This window comes from Mus caroli, chromosome X (assembly GCF_900094665.2).
Source record: "Mus caroli chromosome X, CAROLI_EIJ_v1.1, whole genome shotgun sequence".
Taxonomy (NCBI): domain Eukaryota; kingdom Metazoa; phylum Chordata; class Mammalia; order Rodentia; family Muridae; genus Mus; species Mus caroli.
In genome coordinates this window covers 79028542-79053446 of record NC_034589.1, presented here as the reverse complement: position 1 = coordinate 79053446, position 24905 = coordinate 79028542, and the positions used below count along the sequence as shown (strand labels likewise).

At 30.6% G+C, this 24905-nt stretch overlaps 1 protein-coding gene across 4 annotated transcripts in view; it reads right to left on the bottom strand.

Annotated features, from left to right (window-relative positions):
• Dmd (dystrophin) overlaps positions 1 to 24905 on the bottom strand; it is a 2293239-nt gene that overhangs the window by 1223577 nt on the left and 1044757 nt on the right. For all 4 annotated transcript variants that reach the window (XM_029473189.1, XM_021152893.1, XM_029473188.1 and 1 more), the window contains exons 38-41: positions 23743 to 23865; positions 21320 to 21457; positions 18413 to 18565; positions 17362 to 17544 (exon numbers count right to left, since the gene is read on the bottom strand). In XM_029473189.1, coding sequence (XP_029329049.1) covers positions 17362 to 17544; positions 18413 to 18565; positions 21320 to 21457; positions 23743 to 23865 — 597 coding nt within the window. The remainder of the gene's footprint in view (positions 1 to 17361; positions 17545 to 18412; positions 18566 to 21319; positions 21458 to 23742; positions 23866 to 24905) is intronic.

Genomic DNA, 24905 nt, shown 5'->3' with positions numbered 1-24905 from the left:
TTCTGTAACAGTATTTAATTCACAAGTCTGTTTCAATTGTAGTGACTCACTTAAAGTGATTCACAATGTTACTATTATACTAACCTTTTTATAGTAATTTGGTTAATTTTGATTTTTAATATTAAATGTCTGTTCCTACAAATGAATGTGAATGGTCCAATATTTTGATTTTCAGTATTTTATTATGAATATGAATAATGAAGATGCTAATAGCCACAGTGTCAAAATTGGCAACAATTAACTGTAATTTTTATATTAAACCTACAATATTTACAATAAAAATTGAAAATTTAGTATACAAGTTGTAATAAATTTGTTAAAAATAACATTTAATTTTGTTTTATTAAATTTTATATTAATAAAAGTAACATTTCTTTATATAAAGTTACAGCCTACTTCTTCAATTTATCTCTCAACCTAGATCATGTTAATCAAGAAAAGGATCTAAAATAAGTTATAACAAATGACTAAGCATTGCCTATTTATTTAAAATATTATTTCATATGCACCTAAATGTGTATAAGTAGAAAAAGAAACACACTGAGAAAATGAAAGAGTTTCATCACATGCATGCATTTTCAGTCTTCTTTCTGCTGAACAGACTTAGACTGAAATAGTCATAAGTAATTACTAAAATCCAGTAAACTCCAAACTTCAAGAACTTCAATACTGGCCGGGCAGTGGTGGCACATGACTTCAATCCCAGAACTTGGGAGGCAGAAGCAGGTGGATTTCTGAGTTCAAGGCCAGCCTGGTCTACAGAGTGAGTTCTAGGACAGCCAGGACTACACAGAGAAACCCTGACTCAAAACAAAACAAAACAATACAATACAAAACAAAACAAAACAAAAACCAACAAAAAAAGGAACTTCAATACACAAAATTTTAAGTGTAAGGTTCTAAGTTATGACTTCTGAAAGACATGCTAACCTTTGACATGAAAAGCAAAACAAATTAAATAAAGAAAGAAAGAAAGTAGATAATTTTCACTAGTGTAGTGGGATGGCTATAGGAGCTACTGAATGAAGTTCTGTCTGACTTAAGTATGAGTAAATAGCTGTTTGTTTGATGAGTTAATGAACAGAACAGTGTCTTCACTACATGGATCACTTCCAGTTCTTGTTTGTAAGAACAGGTATGTATACATATTTTCACTGGAAATGTTCTAGCATGGTAAACCATTTGATTTTTCCTTAGAAAACATTCAATTGTTGTTATAGATCTCTCCTACTATAGTCAGCCAACAAAGCCCTTTAACTTCAATTTCATTTTGGACAAGAACGTTCACATGTTTTTTACTTCAGCCTGATAACAAACACACAAGAACCAAAAAAGAACACTACCACTATCACCACCACCAACAACAAAATGGAATTTCAAGAAATGTATGGATATGACATGAGATAAAACCTGGGTGCAGAGAAAAAAATGCACTAGAGCAAATAGAAAAGACATCTCTTAAAATTACATGACAGACTTAAAATTAAGTGGGGAAACAGGAAGTCAGTTAGATATTTGTGTTTTGTTTGTTTGTTTTAAAGTTTCTAAGATGACTTGATTGAAGAAAATAGTGATGGCTAAGTCAAATGGGAGTTATGGGCAGTCTACCAAAGGAAAAGTATTTATTGCTTAGAATAAAGAATAGAATGTAACAGAAATACTAAGGTAAGAGGAGTAGAGAACAGATACAAGAGAGTAAGTAAATAATGACAAGAAAAAGAAGGTAGAACATATGGAAAAGAAATTATACTGTATTAGGGATAACTTTCCTGTGCCAAAAATCTTATTATTCATTAAAGGTAAAAATATTACTCAAGGCTGAAGATATGACTCAGTAGGTGAAGGTGCATGTTGTAGTGACAGGAATGATATAAATATAGGACTTACATATGAAAATCTCAAAAATAATAAAAATTGAAATAAAAATAAGATTATAAAACTGTGTTCTTAATTTCAAATTACACTAGCAAATCTTGAGATATATTAACAGTTTTCTACAATTTAAGTCATAATAGAAAGTACCACATAATAATTACCCAACATTCTGTTCTCTTTTTATATATTCACAATAATTTTACATCCCTGCAGTAAATGTTAAGAATTTCAAAACAAAACTTTTGGAATGTAGCTAAAAGCTAAACAGGAATAAAGTACTGTACTGTACTGTATAGCAGTATCTTCAACAATATAAATAAGATTATATGTTCCATATGTGATATTGATCTTTAAGTATGTGCGTTTTTACAAGGAGAAACTTAAGTAAGCAGCAATAGTTTGTGCTTTGTGCTATAAAATATTATGCATTAGTCACTTTTATTGTATAAGTAGGAAGATATGTATTATTTATATCAAATTATTTGCAAAAGAAACAATAAAAATAAAATGAATTGTCTAGAAATATAAATTAATCAAATGATCATAAGAGATTCTCTTTCATGTTAAAGCTGTCTAATACTTTTTGTCCTCTCTCTTTTGTGCTGTTCTTTGCTAAAGAATGCCTAATGAACATGTGGCCCCTTCTATTTTTTCTCTCACTTCCTGAATGCAGCTATTGTTTCCTGTTTCAGTCACTTAGACTTTCTCTTTCACTAGTTAGTCTACTGAGGACAGTGAGAATACACTTATTAAATTTATTAGAGATAACTCTATTATAAGAGCAAAAAAGAAGCATTTTTTCAAAATTTAGAAAGTCCTGTCACAAGAAATGGGAATAAGTTTGCTGACATAGTTTAGAGAGTACAAAGGTGTTTTATGCCTTTGAGGATTTGTTGCTATTGATAGCCTTTTTCTCAAAATAAGGTAAGCCATAACCTTACTTGTACTTGTACTTGTACTTTTAAAGGTCTTGTTACTTTTAAGCATAGAAATGCTGGTGTGTATAATGAAGCTATCATGTTTGATAATATTTTCTCCACAAATATACTTTGTGTAAAGGTCATCAAATCAGTTTACAGTTATTGAAAATAATCATTTTTCTCTTACAATAATTAACTCAGTTTTTCCATAGAGTTTTTGGTACATAATGACAACTTTGGCTTAATGTACTCCACACTTAAAACCTGATAGTTTCTTCTCAATTATCTTGTTCTGTCAATGTTCCAAGAAAGAATTTTTAAACAGGAAGAGACTTACAATATCACTATGTAGTGATCTGCTAGTGAATTGACAAGATTTAATTCTAAGAAATTATATGCATATGACCCACTTTGGATTACATACATTAAAACAGTAATTTATTGAAATATTAGATGTATCTTTTATTCCAAATTCTGCCGGAAAATTCAGAGTAATATAGTGGTTATCAATATACAGGGTTATTTTCGTTCCTCAAAAGTTCCGAGAAAACTGATTTACTGGGTTTACATTTTGTATCCAAATAAATTACATTCTGGAAAGAACACTGAGTAAAATGATGAATGTTGTGACTTTTTGTATTCAATAAAAGAGCTATGTTAAATATTTGTCATCATGTCTATTTGCAAAGGACAAGGATAATAAAAGCATGAATATTAACATAAAGACATTGTGTTTCTCCAGTTTTTACACTCATATTTTTTTAAAATCTGGATAAAGCATAGAAAAATAAAATAAACTTGTCTCAAAGTAAATTAACTTAGTTCTGGGTTTTCTTGCATATAATGCTATTGTTAGATCATTATATACCCAGAAAAATATTTCATTTATGTACAAATAATAAAATTCATAAATAAGAAATTACCACATTGTTACATTGTTTATTTCTGCTTATTTAGAATCCATATTATTCATATAGTGTGATACTCTAATTATATCCTCTTTGCATATTTCCTCCTATATCTCTTCATTATATGATATATAGAAAAAATTATTTTCATTGCCATGAATTACTCATATGGGATAAGAATTTATGTCTAAAATGTTCTTATAAATGAGACATAATGTTGGGGTTTTACGCTTTCCTTGACTCTAAGTTTATAGCATATACCCTTATTGGAATAGTGTATTTTCATCTGAATAAGTTTTTCCATGTTGGCCATGTAGTTGGTCATGACACAGTATGCCATGGAACAATGAAAACATTATTAAAATTCAGTGAATTGCACAGTGTTTCCATTCTTTGCTTCTTTTAGTAAATGACACTATAGCACTAATGATAAAATATTATATATACGTATATATGTGTATATATATATTCATACTGTATATCACACAGAAAGAGAAGCAAGGTATAAGGAAGTATGAATATCCATAAACATGGATAAATAGATAAAATTAAAGTTTTCAGAAAGTGATATAAGTTAAATAGTGATATTATATAATATAATGGACATGGCTGAAACATTTCTGTGGATAGTATTAGACAAACCACTGGCCTAGGTTATATATGGATATTATATGCATCTTCATCTTGTAAAATGATAGAGAATAGCAAACATCTTAGGTAAAAAGCTGAATACATTATCGTATTCAACATTTGGTTGAGAAACTGACACTTTTCTTCTGTACATTTCAAGACACACTCCCCCAAATTAATTGCAGATAGCTGTACAGGTTTACTTTTGCATCCTCCAATCTATTCGACTGGTCTACAAGTATGTTGTTGGCCAGCATAAAGCTGTTTTTGTCAATGCATTTCTGCAATCTAAGTTAGTTATTGAGATAATTTCAATTCTGTTATGCTTTTGATCGCTTTGATTATTTGAATGCTTTTAGTGTTTCCATATAAATTTAGGGGTTGTTTTTTCTCGTTCAGTACAGAAATTTTTCATAATTTAGTAGGAGTTGTGTTGAATCTGTGACCATTTCAGGGAATGTAACTATTATGCACAATGTTAGTTCATCTAGCCCATGAGTATTGATAGTCTTACCAACTTTTATTGCCTTCTTCAATTAGTTTCTTCAGTGTAGTTATTTTCATTTTAGACATTCTTTTTTGTTTGTTTGTTTTGAGACAAGGTTTCTCTGTATAACCCTGGCTGTCCTATAACTCATGTTGCAGACCAGGTTGGCCTCGAACTCAGAAATCCATCTGCTTTTGCTTGCCAAGTGTTGGGATTAAAGGCATACCACCACTGCCCGGGGCATTTTAGACATTCTTTATCTGCTTTGTTATGATTATTCCTACGGAATTTATATGCCTTTGGAACCCATATGAATTTGGTGTTTCTCTATTTCTCATGCTTATTTTGTGTCTGATAATTTGATGATAATATCACTTTCAACATTTTTCTGATAAAATGCTTAGTGTATTTTAAGTATAAGATAATATATTCTGCAAATACAATATTTTATCTTCTGTTCATACTTATAAACCTTTTATTTCCTTATATTGTCATATTGTTCCATTTAAGCATCATGGAAATATACTGAATATGACTGAGAAATGTTTACTAACAGTGCATAAGTCCCTCTCAGAGACACTGGAGGCTAAAAAGTAAAAAGCCCAGTCCAAAGAAAAGGTTATCATTTTTGGAGTTGTTGACCAGTGAGAGTTCAAAGTACCCTACTCCAAATATTATAGGATATTGCCAATGCTCTTAGTTATTATCCAGAATTTGACAGTAAGACCCTTTTGCCAAAGGGTCCAGGATCTTCAGTCACAGAAAATAAACTGGTAAAAAAATTAACCTGGTATTGACTGGAATCTTCCTCCTGGTAGATACCTTCATAGTGCTAGAATGTAATATGCATACCCATCTGTGAAACGTAATTACTGGCCTGGCAATATATGTGCACTGGTGTAAGTAGCATAATGTTTTAGGAGTAAACAAACACTTCCTGATTGTAATTAAGGCCACTTCTAAAAGATGAAAAAAATATATGAAATTATTACTGGGCCAAGAACTTGTGGATAAAAAAGTCTTGGGAACTAGAAAGATCATACTACCTTCATTCTGCAAAATGGATGTAAAACTATAAAAACATCTAATAACTTATTCTTGTACCAATAACATAAGTTATCTTGTAATCATCATCAGAGAAGCTTTTATTTATAGTAGGTAATGAACAATACAGAGGAAAAATGGCCAAGGTACAAAGGATAAAAGACTACAGTATACTCATCCCTAAAGGGAATGAATATACTATATTCCCCCTTCCAAAGTTGCAGAAATTATTGGGAAAGAGGGTCATAATCATTTGGGAAGAGGAGCATAAAATATAGAGGAGCACAGGGTGGTGGATGACTACAAAGAATCAGTGTCATCCTCCCCTTCAGGGCAGCTATACTGATGAATTCCCTGTGGTTCCATAACATTGCAGTTGGACACTATATTCCATCACTTGATGAAGAGCTATTCGTAATTCTTAGCTTCTGAGGAAGAAGGATTAGTTTTGTCTGAGAGAAAAGCTCCTATAAGTCAATCACACTCCAGTAAAAAGCTTCATATACACAAATACTTGGCAGCATAAATTGTCCATGATAGAAAAACGCCACCATCACCCCTAACAACAACAACATACACAAACTAACAAATAAACAGATAAACAGTACACAAAGTTCAGTGGAAAAGAGAATATATAAGGGAAGAGTTGGAAGAACAAGGATGGGTATGCCGAAAACACATTGTACAAACTTCTTTAAGAATTGGATGCTCACAGTCATCTATGGGATGGAACACAGGGCCCCCAATGGAGAGGCTAGGGAAAGCGCCCAGGGAGCTGAGGGGGTCTGCAGCCCTATGGGTGGAACAACAATATGAACTAACCAGTACCCCCAGAGCTCGTGTCTCTGGCTGCATATGTAGCAGAGGATGGCCTATTGGGGCATCATTGGGAAGAGAGGCCCCTTTGTCTTGCAAACTTTACATGCCCCAGTACAGGGGAATGCCAGGGCCAGGAAGCGGGAGTAGGTGGGTAAGAGAGCAGGGCGGAGGGAGGGTATAGGGAACTTTTGGGATAGCATTTGAAATGTATATAAAGAAAATATATAATAAAAGATAAATAAATGAAAAAAAATTGTGTAAAGTGAGATTTTGTAATAAATTTAAAGAAAAAGAACTAAATGGATCTTAATTGCTTTGATTGAATCTATATCTTCAATTGTTAATAAGCCACATCACTGGGGAAATTATTTTAATGAATGGTTACATGTCTCCTAACTTTAACTTGTCAAGATCCATAAATAAGAATCTTTTAAAAATATGTGAAAAAAAACAAAAACAAAAACAAAAAACCAAAAAAAAAAAAAGACAAAAGAAGTAAAGTGGGTAGAGTTTGGTGTAGAACACTGCTGTACCCCCAGTATTCTGGGGGGTGGCAGCAAAAGGATTAAGTTCAAGTATACCCTGGTCCATGAAACAAGTTTCTAACCTTGTAAATATGTACAGCAAGACTCTGTCTTGACCAGAGAGGGTTGCAATGAAAGTACTCCAATAGCACATATAGTAATCCCAAGAATTTAAAAATGTAATTACATGAAACCAAACATCTTCTGGATAGCCAGAGAAACAATCAACAGAGAAGAGAAATTAAAAATGAGAGAAAATCTTTGTAAACTCTATATCAGAATGTTTATCTATCAAGAACTACAAAAACTAAACCACAATATCTTCCAATTAATAAATGACCTAAGGAACTGAATAGGCAGTTCTTGAATGGAGAAATACAAATGGATTATGATTATATATATATATACATACATACATGAAGATTATTTTATATGTTTATTTCCTATTTTGCCACTAATAAAAAGCAAATAAAATAGAAATTACATTTATAATCTAACTCAGAATGGCTAACACTTAGAAAAATAATGATAACTATTATATTTGTATGAAAGAAATAGGAATATTTACCCACTACTGCCAGCAATGTAAAGTGGTTCATATTGTAGTGATACCAGGTCGAATTTTATTATTTCAAATAAATAAAATGAGAACTACCATAAGACCCATCTGTACCCATCCTGGACATATATTCAAAGGAACTTAACTCTTTTGACAAGGATATTGCACAACTTTTTTGCAGTACTATTCGATTGCTAAAAAGTAGGATTCACTTAGAATGCCCCCAGAAAATGGATAAAGAAAATGTGGTCTATATACATAAAATGGGCATGTGATAAGTGGAAAATCATCATCTTAAGCTTTATAAGCAGGTTCTATATTTTAATAGCCTCTCTTGCCTTCTCTCTCTCTCTCTCTCTCTCTCTCTCTCCCCCTTCCTCCCTCCCTCCCTCCCTCCCTTCACCTCTCCCTCTGTGTGTGTGTGTGTGTGTGTGTGTGTGCGCGCGTCATGTACACCTGTATGTTTATATGTTTGATGAAACTACCAAATGGATCATGCCTGGAAAGGACAGATCATAGGCATAGTAGATAAACGAGGACAATGAAATAAAAGTAGCATGAAGCTGATAGTAACCTACTGTGGAGCAAGGAAGAGTAATAGCAGGATGGGGCAGGGCACCTACTGAAGAGAGTGAGGCATATGAAAAGACAAATTAAAAAAAAATCTGTATGCATCCTTATTAGCAAAACTAATTTTTAAAGCACAGGAAAAACTAAGATAGTGTACTTAATAATCCTCATGTTTCATGTATGTGTGTGACTACTTAGAGTATAGTCATTTAACATGTTTGAATCATATTCAGATTCAAAAAATGATTCTAAACACTGGTGAATAGTTGAAACTTTGCAATGGAGACATTCCATTAGGTAAAAATAAGTATCAGGAAATAGTCCTTTTTCATGAACTTCCTGGAAATTTTTCTTTAAATTATTTCTAACATTTAGTTCGGATGTATTACTATAAAATAAACAACTAACGATGTTCTTGCATTTTCATTGAATTTGAGTGTTTTATATATAAGTGTGTATGTGTGTGTGTACATTAGGTTTTCATATAATGTATGTTCCTTTATTCACAAATTCCTTGCATTGTTATAGAATTCATATTTTTATTCTAATTGAAGAATTTAAAATGTTAGTTATAACTATTGCATATGGCATCAAATTTGAGATTTCAATCAGCTTAGACTTTCATTTAGTTTTCTATTGAATAGTTTTCTCTTACTAAATTAGTATAGACTGTTATTTAAAATATTAAATGAAGAAAAAAATTGGAATTTTCCTTACAATAATTATGTTATATAATGGTCTCTTTAAAAACAAATGCACTTGGGTTAGTGCTAATAAAATCTTATAAGCATATTAATATGTTAAAAGACATTTGTTCATAAAGGAGCAGAATAATTTTGAGATAATTTAGCAAACTTGAAAACATTGTAATCCTGTTTGATAATAAAAGTGAGAGTGGGAAATGTTATGTATTTACTTAAATCCCTTTTACTCATCTCTTCTCAGAATAAATCCTATACAATGAAAGTCTTAAGTAACCATTGAAGAATTGGAATGACTCCCAGATGGTACAAGCAATTTAATTATTTTTAACCATTTGTTCTAGGCATGCTAAGAAGGATATTTCCAACCCCGTTACAAAAGCCATTTGAGCTCCCTCCCAGCTGCTATTCCATATTTTCAAAGCGATTTTAGATTGGAGAAAATTAGACTTTTTATTGTTTTGCAAATGGAGGTCAAATTGCTGAGCATAAATTCTTGTTCATTTTTTCATCTTCATTGTTTGAATTAGATTTCTCAAATATTATATCTTTTGTATGATGGCTCTGGATGTGCCAGTGCTGTTTATATTTTGTGTTGTCTAGCACATAGCAGTCACTGAACAAATGTTTGTTAAGGAAAATGAATACCAAGCCAGTGTATCCAAAACAAAACTTGGGCTTATTTGTAGTCCTCTAGTATGTGTATGCAATTACATTATCAGATGATCTTCAACTTTATTGAGTTTTTCTATAAAACTTAGCAGAAATGTGAGACATAAAAGAAAAGATTATCACTAATTACTAAGGAAACTAAGGAAACTACATTAACAAATTCAGTTGATAATTTACAATTAAAAGTGTATCTTCATGTTGGAATCCTTTCTCATAAATTTCTTGAGACTAAGGTAAATTATGGAAACATTTTGTCATTTTTTTAGAATTTACTTGCTGTTATAGATATATATTGTAAAGATCTATCAATGGACCTCACATTACCAAACAACTAGATTTTCAGGCAATAAAATAAGAGATAATTAAAATCCTTCCTATTTACTTAAACATTTTACTTAATACTCTCATCTACAAAAGGAAGTAATCAACTTATTGCTTCAATTTATCTCTGTACCCTGAATTAAATTTGGAGGCTTATAGCATTCCAAGGAAGATGATAATAATTTCAGTGATAATCAGAATTTGATATGAAAGTGAATTACATTTTCTTTTTCAATAAAAATATATACTAAAATTCCACATATAGAATTTCATTACACTTTATTTTGCTTTGATATGTAATAATCTTAGAAAAATATATTACTTGTGCTACTTTAGTTATCACTATTTCCACGAAATAAATTCATTTCTACTTGATAACACAATCCGACATTCTATTACAATAAGAAAGGTAACAATATTTTTACTAATATTTGTATATTGTTCATAAAATAGTATTATGAATGTAGTCCTTTGTCATAACATTAATTCAGAGCATGAACATATATACAATTATAAACATAGCATAGCTATAATCTACTAAAAATAATTGGGAATAGTTTGACACATTTATTATAATTTTAGTTTATTGGGCTATTGTGAGCCAACATTGATAAATCATGTATATATATAAAATGACAAGTTTCATTAAAAGCACACAAATACTTTATTATAATTATATCCAATTTAATACACAATAAATTATTCAGGTTAGAGATATTCAGGAAAGGAAAATGACTGTGCTAACATAATTACTTACAACTCAGATAATTCAATTAATATTCTCATAGCTCAGTTCCTTGTTTAAATTAACCATTCTATTTATAAATCTTGTAGATAGATAGATAGATAGATGATAGATAGATAGATAGATAGATAGATAGATAGATAGATAATAGATAGATAGATAGATAGATAGATAGATAGATAGATAGATAGATAGATAGATAGATAGAAACAAACTTCTCCTATGGAGAAATTTTATTCTGTACTTATGCCATATCTAAAGTCATTGCAAAGTTATTAACATACCCAATGAATCTATAACATTTTGATCCCTACATGATCTTATCTTGTGGTTTTACTAGTAAGTCCCTGAATTATAGACACATATGTGGTATAAATCTAACCATTTTGTTTTCTAGACACAGAACTGCAAAACTATTATTAGGTCTCTCTTTCTTTATATAATTATAATTTTCAAAAAGGCTACTCACCATCATACCGCAATATAGAAGAAATAGTGAAGACATTTTGAATATGAGTGTGGGAGTTATCTCTCTCTCTCTCTCTCTGTATATATATATATATATATATATATACAGAGAGAGAGAGAGAGAGAAGTGACCTGTCCAAATATTATATACTTTGAAAATTATGCTACAATTTTACATTAAAATACATAAGAATCAATTGAATTTTTTTGTTTGACATATATTATGTATATTATCCAATGGCTACCCTGTTTATTTTGATAACAGAGAAAGCTGGGTGAAGGCTCATACATGAAAATTCAATAAAGCTACAAGGCAGATCATGGAAAAATGGTGATCCTGAGTTTTAAAATATTGTAAGACCAGCTTATAGCTAGTTATTAAATAATAAAAACATTAAGACAAATATAATGCAGCTCAAAATCAGAAAATATCTTAGGACTTATCACAGAGGCATTTCACCCTTAAAGGAAAGTTGGGGTACCTATGATCAATAGAGATTAAAAGGATACAGGTGAGCAATAGAACAGATTAACTCCTGTCAATACCCTTCTCAGGCAATCTTCTTGGCACCAGTACCCATTATTTTAGTTTACCTATGTGTGATATATAGATGAGTTAGTTGTATGTGAAATATAGTCCTTCAATTTTTTTTCTGTTTATCTTTTCCCCCCTCTTTCTCTAATACCTAAATGTTCCTCCTCTGGATACTTTGTTTAAAACATAACTTCCATGTTCATTCCATGAGATTCTTAAGTTAGTAAATTCATCTCTGGTCTGAAAAGAAGTTCATTTCAGTGGCATTCCCTTGTGTGTTTTTGTAAGAATATATGATTATGCAGGTTCATGTGTGTTTGTGTGCAGTTTTGTGCATGTGTGCTCTTGTAGAGGCTGCCGACTAACATATTATTCCTCAGATACTAGACATTTAAAATATTCATTTTCACTGGTCTGGATCTCAGGCTGTACAGGGAACATGAGGGATCCAATGGCACTTACTCGAATCATAAACTCATGGCACAATAGCTGGATTTGTTTCTTGGTTCAGGGGATCAAACTCGGTTGCTCATGCTTGTGCATTAGATGGAGCTATCTACTCAGCTTTTTAAAGTTACACTTCAAAGAGTTTCTACAAAACAAAATTTAGTGTTCATAGATAATTTATGACATTATTTCATTACCTCTGGTTTATGCCAAAGCTCTAAAATGAGTGGCAATTTTTCTTATTATTTCCTTAATCTGCATGTCTCCTCAAAATTCATTATTTATTATTTTAGACACGTGAGATTTTTCAATTTCTGAGTTGGAGTAGTAGAACCCTTAATGATTCTAGGAAATCCTAAACAGATTGCATCCAAGTAATTGTTTTTATTCCAATGTGAGTACTATTCCTCTGTTATCCTTTATACACCGAAGGCAGTTCTTGAGATTCTAAACTTAGGCAGGGCTTTTATTTTCATCTCTATAATGAATCTTGTACATAGCCATGTAGAATTCTTGATGTGAACTGTTCAAAAATATTTTGTAGCTATTAGGTTCAGTATCATAGGTGATGATATATGTATTTATGCATCCTTTAAAGATAAAGTCAGCTTTATCTGAGCTTTGATGCAGATTTTAGATGCTTAGTGAAATCAGTCACTTTGCTGTATCCTTAGAAATATATTCTACCTTAATATGTATTTCTTTCTTAATCATCCACTGAAGTATCAAGCTACATAAATAGGGGAAAAGACAAAAAGTATTATAGAAATGGATACAACAATTGCAATTATCAAAAAGGTAGTAAAAATAGATGGATAAAATCGTCACGTGTGTAATTTCTTTCTTCACCTTTGTGATATGTTAATTACAGTTTTGAAACTGAGAGGATGAAAATTCTATAAGCAACAACTCCTGGGTCAATAATTGCCTTGGCAACTATTAATAGTCTTTTATATTCAAAACTGCATTTACAAAAGAACATGCTGGCTCCAAATAAGAACACTTTATTTTTCCAATAATTTTCAAGGATATTACATTGGGAGCTGATAATGTTTGTTTATATTTCAAAGTGAATACAAAAATCTGTGTGGTATTTATGCAAAGAAAATGCTCCTCCCCATTTAAATCACAATAGTATTTTTTTCATTATGTAGTAGAAGAAGAAATATGAACATTTTCCTTTGTGTTTCAGCATGAAATCAAGGTTCAGGAATCATTTTATATTACATTTTACAAATAGACTCTGGCATGAATTGTGTATTTTTGTTTAACTTTAAGAGATTCAAGCAACGGATGCATAAAGGTAACTTGATGTGTCCCCCACAGTGTTTTATAAGGGACAATAGTTTTTGCCATCAAACATGAATCCTTTCAGCATTCTCAAATGGCATTTTCATTTTTTACCTTACCTGTCCAAATTTGAGGTTCTATAGAACCTATTTCTTTCATTAAAAGTTAAGACACTCTAATCTTAGATATTCTGAGAAATTCTAGAACAAGGAGACATTGCTTAATTAATTCTGTGTCTCCTCCATATATATATATATATTCCTTCTTCAAATCATTGGACCTATTTAATGTCTTCTGTTTTTTTTAGGTATGATTTCAGATAACTTCAGTGGCAATAAAACAATACTGAGAGTGTCAAAATAATAAAACTGGATGTTTAAAAAACCAAGAAAAAATACTGGTGATTTTGTAAATTCATAAGTTAGTAGAAAAATGTCCACAGTATAAAAATGTTTTCATTTTATGAAGTTAACTAAAGAATAATTTGACATATTTTCGGTTACATTAATGTGAATGTTGTACAACAATAATTTCTGCAAATATTTTAGGAACATACTTAAGGGCATTCTATGTTTGAGATACTTCCTAGGCATTAAAGATAAGAAACTAAATTTGATGTTTGAGAATTTATATTATTTAATTATGATATAATATACTTGGTGCTTTATATCAAGATGCTCAGAACTACTGGAGTTGTTTTAGAAAAAAAAACTATTATTTTTTTTTAAATTATGTTACCTCAAGTAAGCTATTTGTATGTTTCCTTTGTTGGATAAGCCATGTATGCATTCTATTTGAGTATTAATTCAAACTGGGTACTACTCTTTCTTATTTGAAGTATAACTGGTAATAATTCATATTGAGAACATGGATACAATATATATGACACAATGAAAAAATGTTTCATCTCTTTATTGTGTTATGTGGGATTTAGCCAAATTGATTCTACATTCATATAATATTATATGTTCTCTCCAGCATTTATCAGAATTTTATTATAAAATATTTTAATTTTATTATTTAAATATGGAAGAATAATTAACAACATTCAATTTCATATTCTATTCTGAGTTAATATTCTTCTTTACAAAATAATAATTTTAACCATTTATTCAAGAATACACAATTTTCTTTTCTATATACAATACTAGCATGTAGGAATATATTACCTGTAGCATATAGAAGATTATCTAACATCTATTGTATTCAACATTTAATGTTTATGTAAAGATTGCTGTGAGTATTGTTAGTCTTCAGCTGCTTTTGTGCATTCTTCGTCATTTAATATATAGAGATCCTTTAAAGACTATATAGGTATGGACTCACTGATGTTTTTTCTAGTAGGTAGAGTTCTATTTAATTAAAAAAGTCAAGTAAATTCAATTTGATCATATTAAATATCACCTAATTATATAAAATAATTGTTTTTTTCCTTGTATTGTCCAATTTTACAATTTGGAATCCTTTTGATGAGTACTACAAAGCACTTTTTATTCTAGTCTCCATGTCTATTATAATTTTCAGCAGACAAAGTTTTCTTAGTTCATTCTGATTTGTATGAACATATTTCTACTAAAATGTATACATGGCTTCCTACTAGGGAACTTTGGAAGACATTAAGTCTTACTGTCTATCAAAAAGCTCAATAATAACCTTATTAGAAAATGCTCATAGACTCCTACCCTTCATTGATTGAATCACAAGACGTGCCCTCAATTTCTGCAAATACTCTTTGATACTGTAAATATCTGCTTACCTATGAATTTCATCTAACTTGTATCATGGATTGATCACAATAGACTGGATAAAGTTATTATTCCTACCTTATACAAATTACCCACAATGAACTTAACTATCTTAATGGTTCAAAAGTGTGTGTGTGTGTGTGTATATCATATGCCAATGCGCCAGGGTAAGTAGAAACCCAGTCTTCCTCACCATCACCAATTATTGATGGCTTGGACCTGAAGAATAATACCTGAAGTCTTCTCATAAAATGTGACCTGTGCTACACACATGCACATTTAACCACACTTGCATTCATGCCCCCGTGAACTCTTCCACATGCACACAAATTATTCTACTAGAATTTTTATATTGTCTATTGCAAGTCTCAGTGATTTGTGATATGCTAAATGTGTAAAATCATAGACTTTAACATTCATTCAGTTAAAATTAAGACTTAAAAGAGTTCCAATATTTTTTCTTTTTAATTTTTGGACTAAACCACCAAACAAAGAGTACGCATGTTGGGACTCATGGCTCTAGCTGCATATGTAGCAGAGGATGGCCTAGTCGGTCATCAATGGGAGGAGAGGCCTTTGGTCTTGTAATGGTTCTATGCCTCAGTGTAAAGGAATGACAGAGCCAAGAAGAGAGTGGATGGGTTGGTGAGCAGGGGGAGAGGGGATGGGATAGGAAGTTTCGAGAGGGGAAAACCAGGAAAGGAGACAATATTTGAAATGTAAATAAAGTAAATAATAAAAACATTTGAACTGGGCGGTGGTGGTGCATGCCTTTAAACCCAGCACTTGGGATGCAGAGGCAGGCAGATTTCTGAATTCGAGGCCAGCCTGGTCTACAAAGTGAGTTCCAGGAGAGCCAGGGCTACACAGAGAAACCCTGTCTCAAACAAAAACAAAAACAAAAACAAAAAAACAAACAAAAAATTTGAGAGATTAGCTGACCTTGAACTCCTTTTCTGCTATGTATACCTCATAACTTCCATAAGTCCATATGTGCCATCATGCCTGATTAGTATTTCTTGATTTTTTTCAAACTGTTTGCAATAGTTAGCTACAATTAAACTTTAGATTATTGCATTCATAAATAACTGTATACTTATGAATTTTCAAAAAAGTATAAAAGATGTCACAACAATATGTCATATATTTTCCCATATACATTCACAAAATGATTATTTTAATTACCTTACACATCTTACATATATACTGTATTATGTGGAATGAATAATATCACAGAAGAAACATCGTTTTTAATTGAACCACATGCAGTTAATATTTACACAATGCAAAATGGTTGAATTACTGTTTCATATCCTCCAACCTAATATTTCGTCTCAGACATATATATCCTGGGTTTGTGATGAGTACTTTCTGGAAATTACAGATGGTGGTCATTCTTCTTTACCTTCTAAGAACTTCAAGTAGGAATAAAAAGGTATTCATCAAAATGTCTCTGTAGTTTCTTTTTTTTTTTTTTGCAAAAATTCATGACTGATTATACAACTTTGAACTGTGTTTTCAAAGAGAGTATCAGAAACATTCCATCCTCTTGATTTCTTCCATCAAATAACAACATATTGGGAGCCATCCTGTTAGCCTAATGAGCACCATGGCACACTATGTGCCTAATCCAAAAGTGATGTCTGTAGTAATATACTTCAAGTCAATAAGATAAGATCTTATGTAGGTTGCAATAATATATTACATAAAATATTATTTACCATGTATACAGTACGAAAGTAAAATTAGCATGGGATGATCTCAGGAAAGCAATAGATATTTCTGGATTAGACACTGAAGTAAAATGTATGAGAAGTTGAGAAATTCACATTGCCAATGTTATGAAAAATGATGCAGCAAAAGAAATTAAGATGTTTATTTTTCATTTTGAATAAGGGGGATTTTTCCTATCACTTGTTCTTTTGTCCTTATTCTTGAAAATTAAACTTTTGAGTTACAGAAGCCCAATGTGAAGGGAACTACTCACTTTTAGAATGTACACTATTTGTTATTGAGCCCAGATTTTTTATCTTGTTAGTAGGCTTCTGTTAATATAGTAGTAGTTGCAAACACATACATGGGTTTGCCAGTAACAACTCACAATTTGTGCAAAGTTGAGTCTTCGAAACTGAGCAAAATTGCTCTCAATTTGCCGCCAGCGCTTGCTGAGCTGGATCTGAGTTGGCTCCACTGCCATTGCGGCCCCATTCTCAGACAAGCCCTCAGCTTGCCTGCGCACTGCATTCAGCTCCTCTTTCTTCTTCTGCAATTCACGATCAATTTCCTATTGAGCAAAATCAATACAGGGCCCAGGGCAGTTAGCTAACCATGTCAACCGAGCTATAAGAAGCAAATACTTCTCTCAGAACTTTCATAGGCTGTTGTTCCTTTATCTTTGTTTTTCATAATTTATAAATAATAGAAGGTGTCACTGTCATCCTCAGCCAATAAGCCAAATATAATTTTAGGTATCATTTGAATGCTCAGTTTAAGGAATTCTAATTAATTTATTAAATGTTAGTTAACATTTTGGCTCATAAATTGTTTGGTGCTTTGAGAAGTGACCAAAATTGGAGTGATTTTTTTCATTTATTTATTAGGGATAATCCATATAGAATATAATTTAGAGGGTAAGTGACTACAACTTTTATTTTCTTTTTAAAGGTTTGAGGAACTCAACAGAGAATGAAGCAAAATAAAATGAAAATAATAAGAGAAATAAAACATCTTTGGACAATTAGCAAATAAATTTATAGAGATTTGACAGTGATATGAGAAGATGCTCTGATGAAATGAATGTGCTAACATGAGAAAGAAGTCGTCCATGTACCGATAAGTCATTAGTTCATCTGGAACAAAGATACACAAAGTCAATTACAGTGTTACCAGAAAACACATGACAGTTAGTTATTCATTTCACATTGTCTAAAAGTAAAACATTTTATTCATTCAACAATATGTCCGTTAAAAAACACATAGTACAATACAATCACTGAAACAAAACACAATACAAAGAAATACATCAAAAACACAGAGCAAGATAACAGAAGAAACCGGAATATTAATATTTTATACATGATCATATTAGGTAAATATTAAAGTAGTTAAATCTAGCATCAAAATCTAGTATTGTCACTCTAAAACAACTTTACCTTTAATTTTCTTTCATCTCTGGGTTCAGGTAGGCTGGCTAATTTTTTTTCAATTTCATCCAAGCATTTCAGGAGATCATCAGCCTGCCTCTTGTACTGATACCACTGGTGAGAAATTTCTAGGGCCTTTTTTCTTCTTTGAGACCTCAAATCCTGTTCACGATGTAGATATTATTAAAATATCAATATATGCATGTAATATACTCTTTGCTATAATTATTTATAAAACTAAATTCATACCCTTGTTTCAAATTGTTATGTAAAACCATTTAAATACAAAACATGCATAAATTATTAAAGTATGTATTAATGTATTAAGATCTATGAACAGAACCTAAGAAACATGAATAACACAAAATATTGGTTCTTTAAATATTCAACCTTGCTTATACTTTTTACATTTAATTATTTATGAAAATTGTTTCATATAACATTTGAAAATTTTTCATATATGAACACAATAAATTTAACTAGTTAACAACAAAAGCACTGAGTTGCACTTGACATTTAAAATACTAAAACAATTCTAATATGTAGAATGTTCAGGTTGGGGCTTATCAACAAAAATTAACCTTATAAAAGACAAAATATATACATTTATGATTTTAGAAAATTCTAAAGATTATGTGTTTATAAATTTAATTTATAAATTTAATTACATTGAAAGCTGATGAAATGCCTCAATAGTTAAGAACATTGGCTGCTATAGCCCATGTTTAAGTACTGAAGTTTAAGTATCAGTGCCTATATGGCTGCAGACAACCATATGTAAATACAGTCTCTGGAGATCTGACACTATCTTCTGGCCTCTGAAGGTATAGGACACACATGGTGCCCAAATATTATGGATGAAACTAACCATCTACATAAAATTAAAATCAAAGATAATTTTATCAGTTATTTTAAAGTTTTTCTATTTGTATGTAGAACTATAAATATTATTTCTTAACTATAATTATACATGAAAATAAGAAATTAAATTTCTTTTTTATTTAAATACATATTTAGACCACATATTCTTATTATACTAAACGTATTCAAAGTATAAAAAGAATCAGTATTTTAAGCAGAATGGTTTTCAACCAACCTGGTGAGAAAAAAAATAATAAGAAAAACCATTTAAATAAATCATTAAAGGACAAGTAGTTATTATCTAGCTCATAGAAGTGCACTAAATACTTTCTGTAATAATTAGAATTACATAAAACACCAGCATGTACCCCTTGGAAATATAACAGCTTTATATACATATTTCATTTCTTCAAGAGGCAGCAATTGTGTTTTATGCCCAAGTTAATATGAATTTAAAAATACCAATGAATAGCTGAATGTTTCATTGCTTTGAAAAATCTCTTTTGAAATATTTTGTAATACTAGAAGTACAAGTACTTGGTAGGTTAACTTAATAACTGTATATCGTATAAGTTGATTTAGCAATAGCTTGTTTACTATTAATCATGTGTGGCATGAGGATTTAAAATTTATTGTAGTTTATACATTATATGTCATTTCTAAGCACCATGTAGTGGTAATAAATGCCTTGGAAGAGTCAAATGGAATTCTGCTACCCCCACTAAATACACCAAGATCTCATCCTGTGAGTTATTGAACTGTGACTAATTCATGATACAATGAACCTATTTGTATAAATGACTTAGTGATTATAAATCTAGTAGTGCTCTGATTTCCTTAGAAAGAGATGACATGGAATACAGGATACTGCTTACAAAAATTATACTTATTGGTTAGATGTATGCAAGATGACTTGTAGACACTGCTAAACAATGGTACACATATCTTCTTGTAACTAGTCTATAAACTTACAAAAGCTTTATCCAGAAGAGTATGAATTACACAGGATTCTGATCTTCTGGGCACATTATGGTTTGCTCTTGCTTTCCCCTCTAGGAAGATGTCTTTTCTATTTACTAATATACTTATCAGCAGTTACTTTCAGAACACCTGCTAGCCAAATAGACTTTATTGTTGACTCCTTACAGGCGCGATATTGTGTAATTACATTCTCAGCAGTGCTTATTTGGTTAACAATAGGGAAAGGATTTTAACCACTTAGTTGCATTTAGAAAGCAGACTCCATCTACCTACTAGGCGAATCTAACTATATAGCAACAAAGGTCTAAATCATGATTTACAATATAAAACATTACAATTAACAGTATTAGATAATCAGTCATAAAGGAGAAAAGAGGAGATTGCAAAGCATATACAAAAATGTTTCATAAAATGTTCAGTATGTCTAGTTTCATCTCAAGAAATGCCTAGACAGCAATAAAGGAGAGAAAACAATTTATTCTCCTTACCCTGCACAATGAGATGAGTTGCAAGGATACTTGACCACATATTCTAATGCTGATAGTATTTCTCCAAATGCATTACAAGCATTTTGAAGGATTTCTATATGAATGAACTTAGGCTTTTGTAGATAATTAGTTTTACAAAGTACCTATTATAAACCCAGTAAAGTTTATTTTTTAAATGGCAAAAACCACATCTTATTAGAGAATTAGTTTACCAAAATACTAGATGTAATATAAAGAAACAAGAGTGGAAGGAAGAACATCAATTGATTATTCTGGCAAACATGACAAATACAAATGATCTTATAGAAATAAAGCATGTTAGAAAATAACTTCATAAATACTATGAATGATAATTTTGGATAGCTTTCAATATTACTAGAAAAAGAATGAAAACATATAGTTTATGTTACATATCTTTCAAAACTGGTAGCACAAAAGAAAATCATAACTAAAGCACACATATTGAAATGGAAAATTAGTTTACTGGTAACTAAAATTCTTAAACAGATTTTATTTATGCACATGGTATTTTACCCTATATAGACAAAACCACAGGCAAAGAGTAGTATAATTTGAGCTCTAATACCTTGAGAGCATTATGTTTTGTCTGTAACAGCTGCTGTTTTATCTTTATTTCCTCTCGCTTTCTCTCATCTGTGATTCTTTGTTGTAAGTTGTCTCCTCTTTGCAACAATTCATTTACAGTACCCTCATTGTCTTCACTCTGATTAAAAACAACAAGTACAGTCTTCATTTTGGTTTTTAAAAAGCTGTACATTGATATCAGGAATAATAAAACATTATATAAATACACTCAAATATCCAATTTGAAATGATTAGGGAATGCAATCATAAAATACCATGCTCACTGTATTTCTTTTGAGTTTATATAGAAACAGTTCCTGTGTATCTCTTCTGAAGAATACATTTTGGGTGGCATATGTATGAAGATGGGGAAAGAGCCCTTTTAATGGTAAAAGTAATTATTTGCTGTAACAATATTCATTTGTGTTTTATTTTTATTACCCTTAAACCAACTAAAAATATATGGAGAAATAAACTAATCTTGTCACTTCCAATGTTAATTGATCTATATATAAATTCTCTATTAAGTAAGACTTAAAATATACAGTAGATTTACATAGTAAACTCTGTTTTTATATTTAAATCTAAATGCTCAAATTTGGGATGTAGAGCATTAATGAAAATGATGGAGACATTTTTAAAATATTGAAAATGTTTAAAATGACACATAATTATGCTGACTTTAAGAAAATAAAACAGTACTCTGAATGTGTATTAAAATAACTTCAAAAGTTTTCAATAATCATTTTGTTATATTCTCCAAGGACAATTGTTTTACTCTTTAAGAAGAATAATTTAATTCTATTTACTTAAAGATACAATTTGAAAACATGCTATCATAATATCATTGCATATAAATACACTTGTGTATCTCTTGTTTCCTGTCATTCAACTCCAAATATAAAAAATATCTACTACAATGGTGTACTATGCAACAGTACCTAGGTGTACCATTGAGCAAATAATAAATGACATACAAACTTCAAAAGGCATATTGCATATATTATTATATATAGTAATAAATGTAATATATGTACATCTATAACATATGCTTACATTTCAAAATACAACTGAGGACTCATCCACTCTAAGAAATGTTTTTATAATCAGCTGTCTATGAATAGACTAGTGAAAGTAACATGAACACACACACACAAACACATACACACATGTATGTTGTCTATGAAGTAGTATTTTAATATGCCTTTTAAAACTTTGAAAAAATTCAGTGGCTTGGACATAAATAAATATAAAGAAAACTTTTTAATTCAATTCCCCCAAGTGAGGGTTCTATGGCAGGGTTGGTAGTGAGACTGAGTTGTAAGCAAGACTTTTGATTTTTTCACCCTGGACTTTCTTCGTTGACATGAAGTAGATGTAGCTGGAACTCTGTATTTCTGGAAGTTTCTTCCTGTCCTTTTTTCCATGAGCGGAGCTTTGAAGACCACTAAACTTATATAAAGGAGTACTCACTGATACAGCTCCAAGTAAGAATTAATATTTCTCATATTACTTTATGTAACTAGCATCTAAAAATATCTTGCCTCATAATGCTGTTTTAAAGCACGGTCTAAGAAGTTTTAAGCCTTGATGCATGTATGAAAATCTTTACTTATTGATACATATGAAAGATAAGAATGAATGCTGCAGTGGTGATAGCAGTGGGAGAGGAGAAAAAAAGATGTGAAAAAGTGAAGTGAGCATAGCATAAAAATACTCAATGAATAGTGATGTGGGATAGAAATAATAAAGCCACAGAGAAATTAGCAGAGATTAGAAGATGTTCTAAGTTTATGTATAAGGTACACGGACTTATTACTTTTCTCCCATTGAGTAAACAACATGGAATTATTTTACATACATATGTATTCAATATCTATTTTACATTCAATAATAGTATTACATATATCATACATATATATTCAATATCAATATATATATATGTATGCTTATATGTATAGTAGTATTTTTCTGAAATATTTGGTAAAACCACTTCATTAGAAACTTTGGTAGAAAATATTTACATTTCATGCAATTGCCTTTACTATTCCCAAAAACATCAGAAAAACAAAACATCGGATGTATAAGAAGTTGGAATTTTATATCATATTTTAGTTCATTTCCTGAATGACTATTTCCTTTTACATTTTGCCTTCTGAAGATTAAATAAGAACAAGTCAAAACAGAATTGAACTATTTATTAGAAGTTGAGAGTGTTTCTATATGTTCATAAGGTGGTAATTTGGCAGTAGTAATAAAATATCCAAATGAATACTTTCCATTTAATAAAATCATTAAAAATAACACTATGTGAATGGTAGTATTTTGAGAATTCAGTTGGAGACATAAGCTATATTATTTCTTTCCAAATATTTACTCATTTTCATTCCCAGTTCATTCACACTTTCATCATAACCAATTTACCATATCTTTATTGAAGTCTTCCTCTTTCAGATTCACCCCCTGCTGAATTTCAGCCTCCAGTGGTTCAAGCAATTTTTGTATATCTGAGTTAAACTGCTCCAATTCCTTCAAAGGAATGGAGGCCTAAAAAAAAAAGATAGTGCTAATTTAAATCAAAATTACTTTTTATTAGAAACATAAACCAAATGAAATGCATTTATTCAGACCCCCATTGCTAAAATAATGACATGCATTATGTTTCCATATTAAAACTTATGAAGGTTTTGAAATACAACTGGAAAGTACTGGAGGACACATATATGGAGAAACACTTGTCACCATAGCCGAATATACATGCAAGAAAATGTAATTCATCATTCCAGAATATCAAAACAGTCAATTTACATACATTTGCCTATGCTAATTTTTAAATATTTTAGTTAAATTTAATCTTACTTCAGACATTCTGATAGTACAACATCTAAGTAAACATGTCTTTTCAAATTTGCCTCATTCATCAATAACAGTATCTTTGGATAAACACTGGAATTTTCACCGTTTTTTGGAACAACCATGTGGCAGTCTGTTCAAATATTTCAAATGCCTCTTTTACCATGGTACAAATTTCTGGCCTGTTCTCCTAAGTCAACACTATTAGCTTGCCCCAAGAATGTTTTATTAAGTGACATAAATACGTACCTATGAATGAAACCCAAATATTTCATATGCTTCACAATGTATTTAATTTTGAAACTGATATTGACCATGGTTTCAAAATTATTAATAATCCTTTGAATTCCTAAATAAAAGATTTTTTAAATGCATGGAAATATATTGAAAATAAAATATCCAAACAACCATGCAATCATTAAAATTCTATTAATAAAATATATTTATTTTATTCTCTCGAACATTATTTTATATTTAATGTTAATATTATAATAGTAGAAATCACTTTACCTGACCATTTCATAAGATTATAACTGTAACATATAGTATAAATGATGGTACATCTTCAATGTTCCTTTCCCTCTCCAGTGAATGGATTATAGGATCCTCTTATAATCATAATACTTCAAATTTTAATCATTGTCTGTCATTTAAAATACAGTAATTTTGAAGGGGTAAAAACTGGAATACCCTAAGCTTAAAAGAGATTGCAGTTTTTCAATTACTATCATACT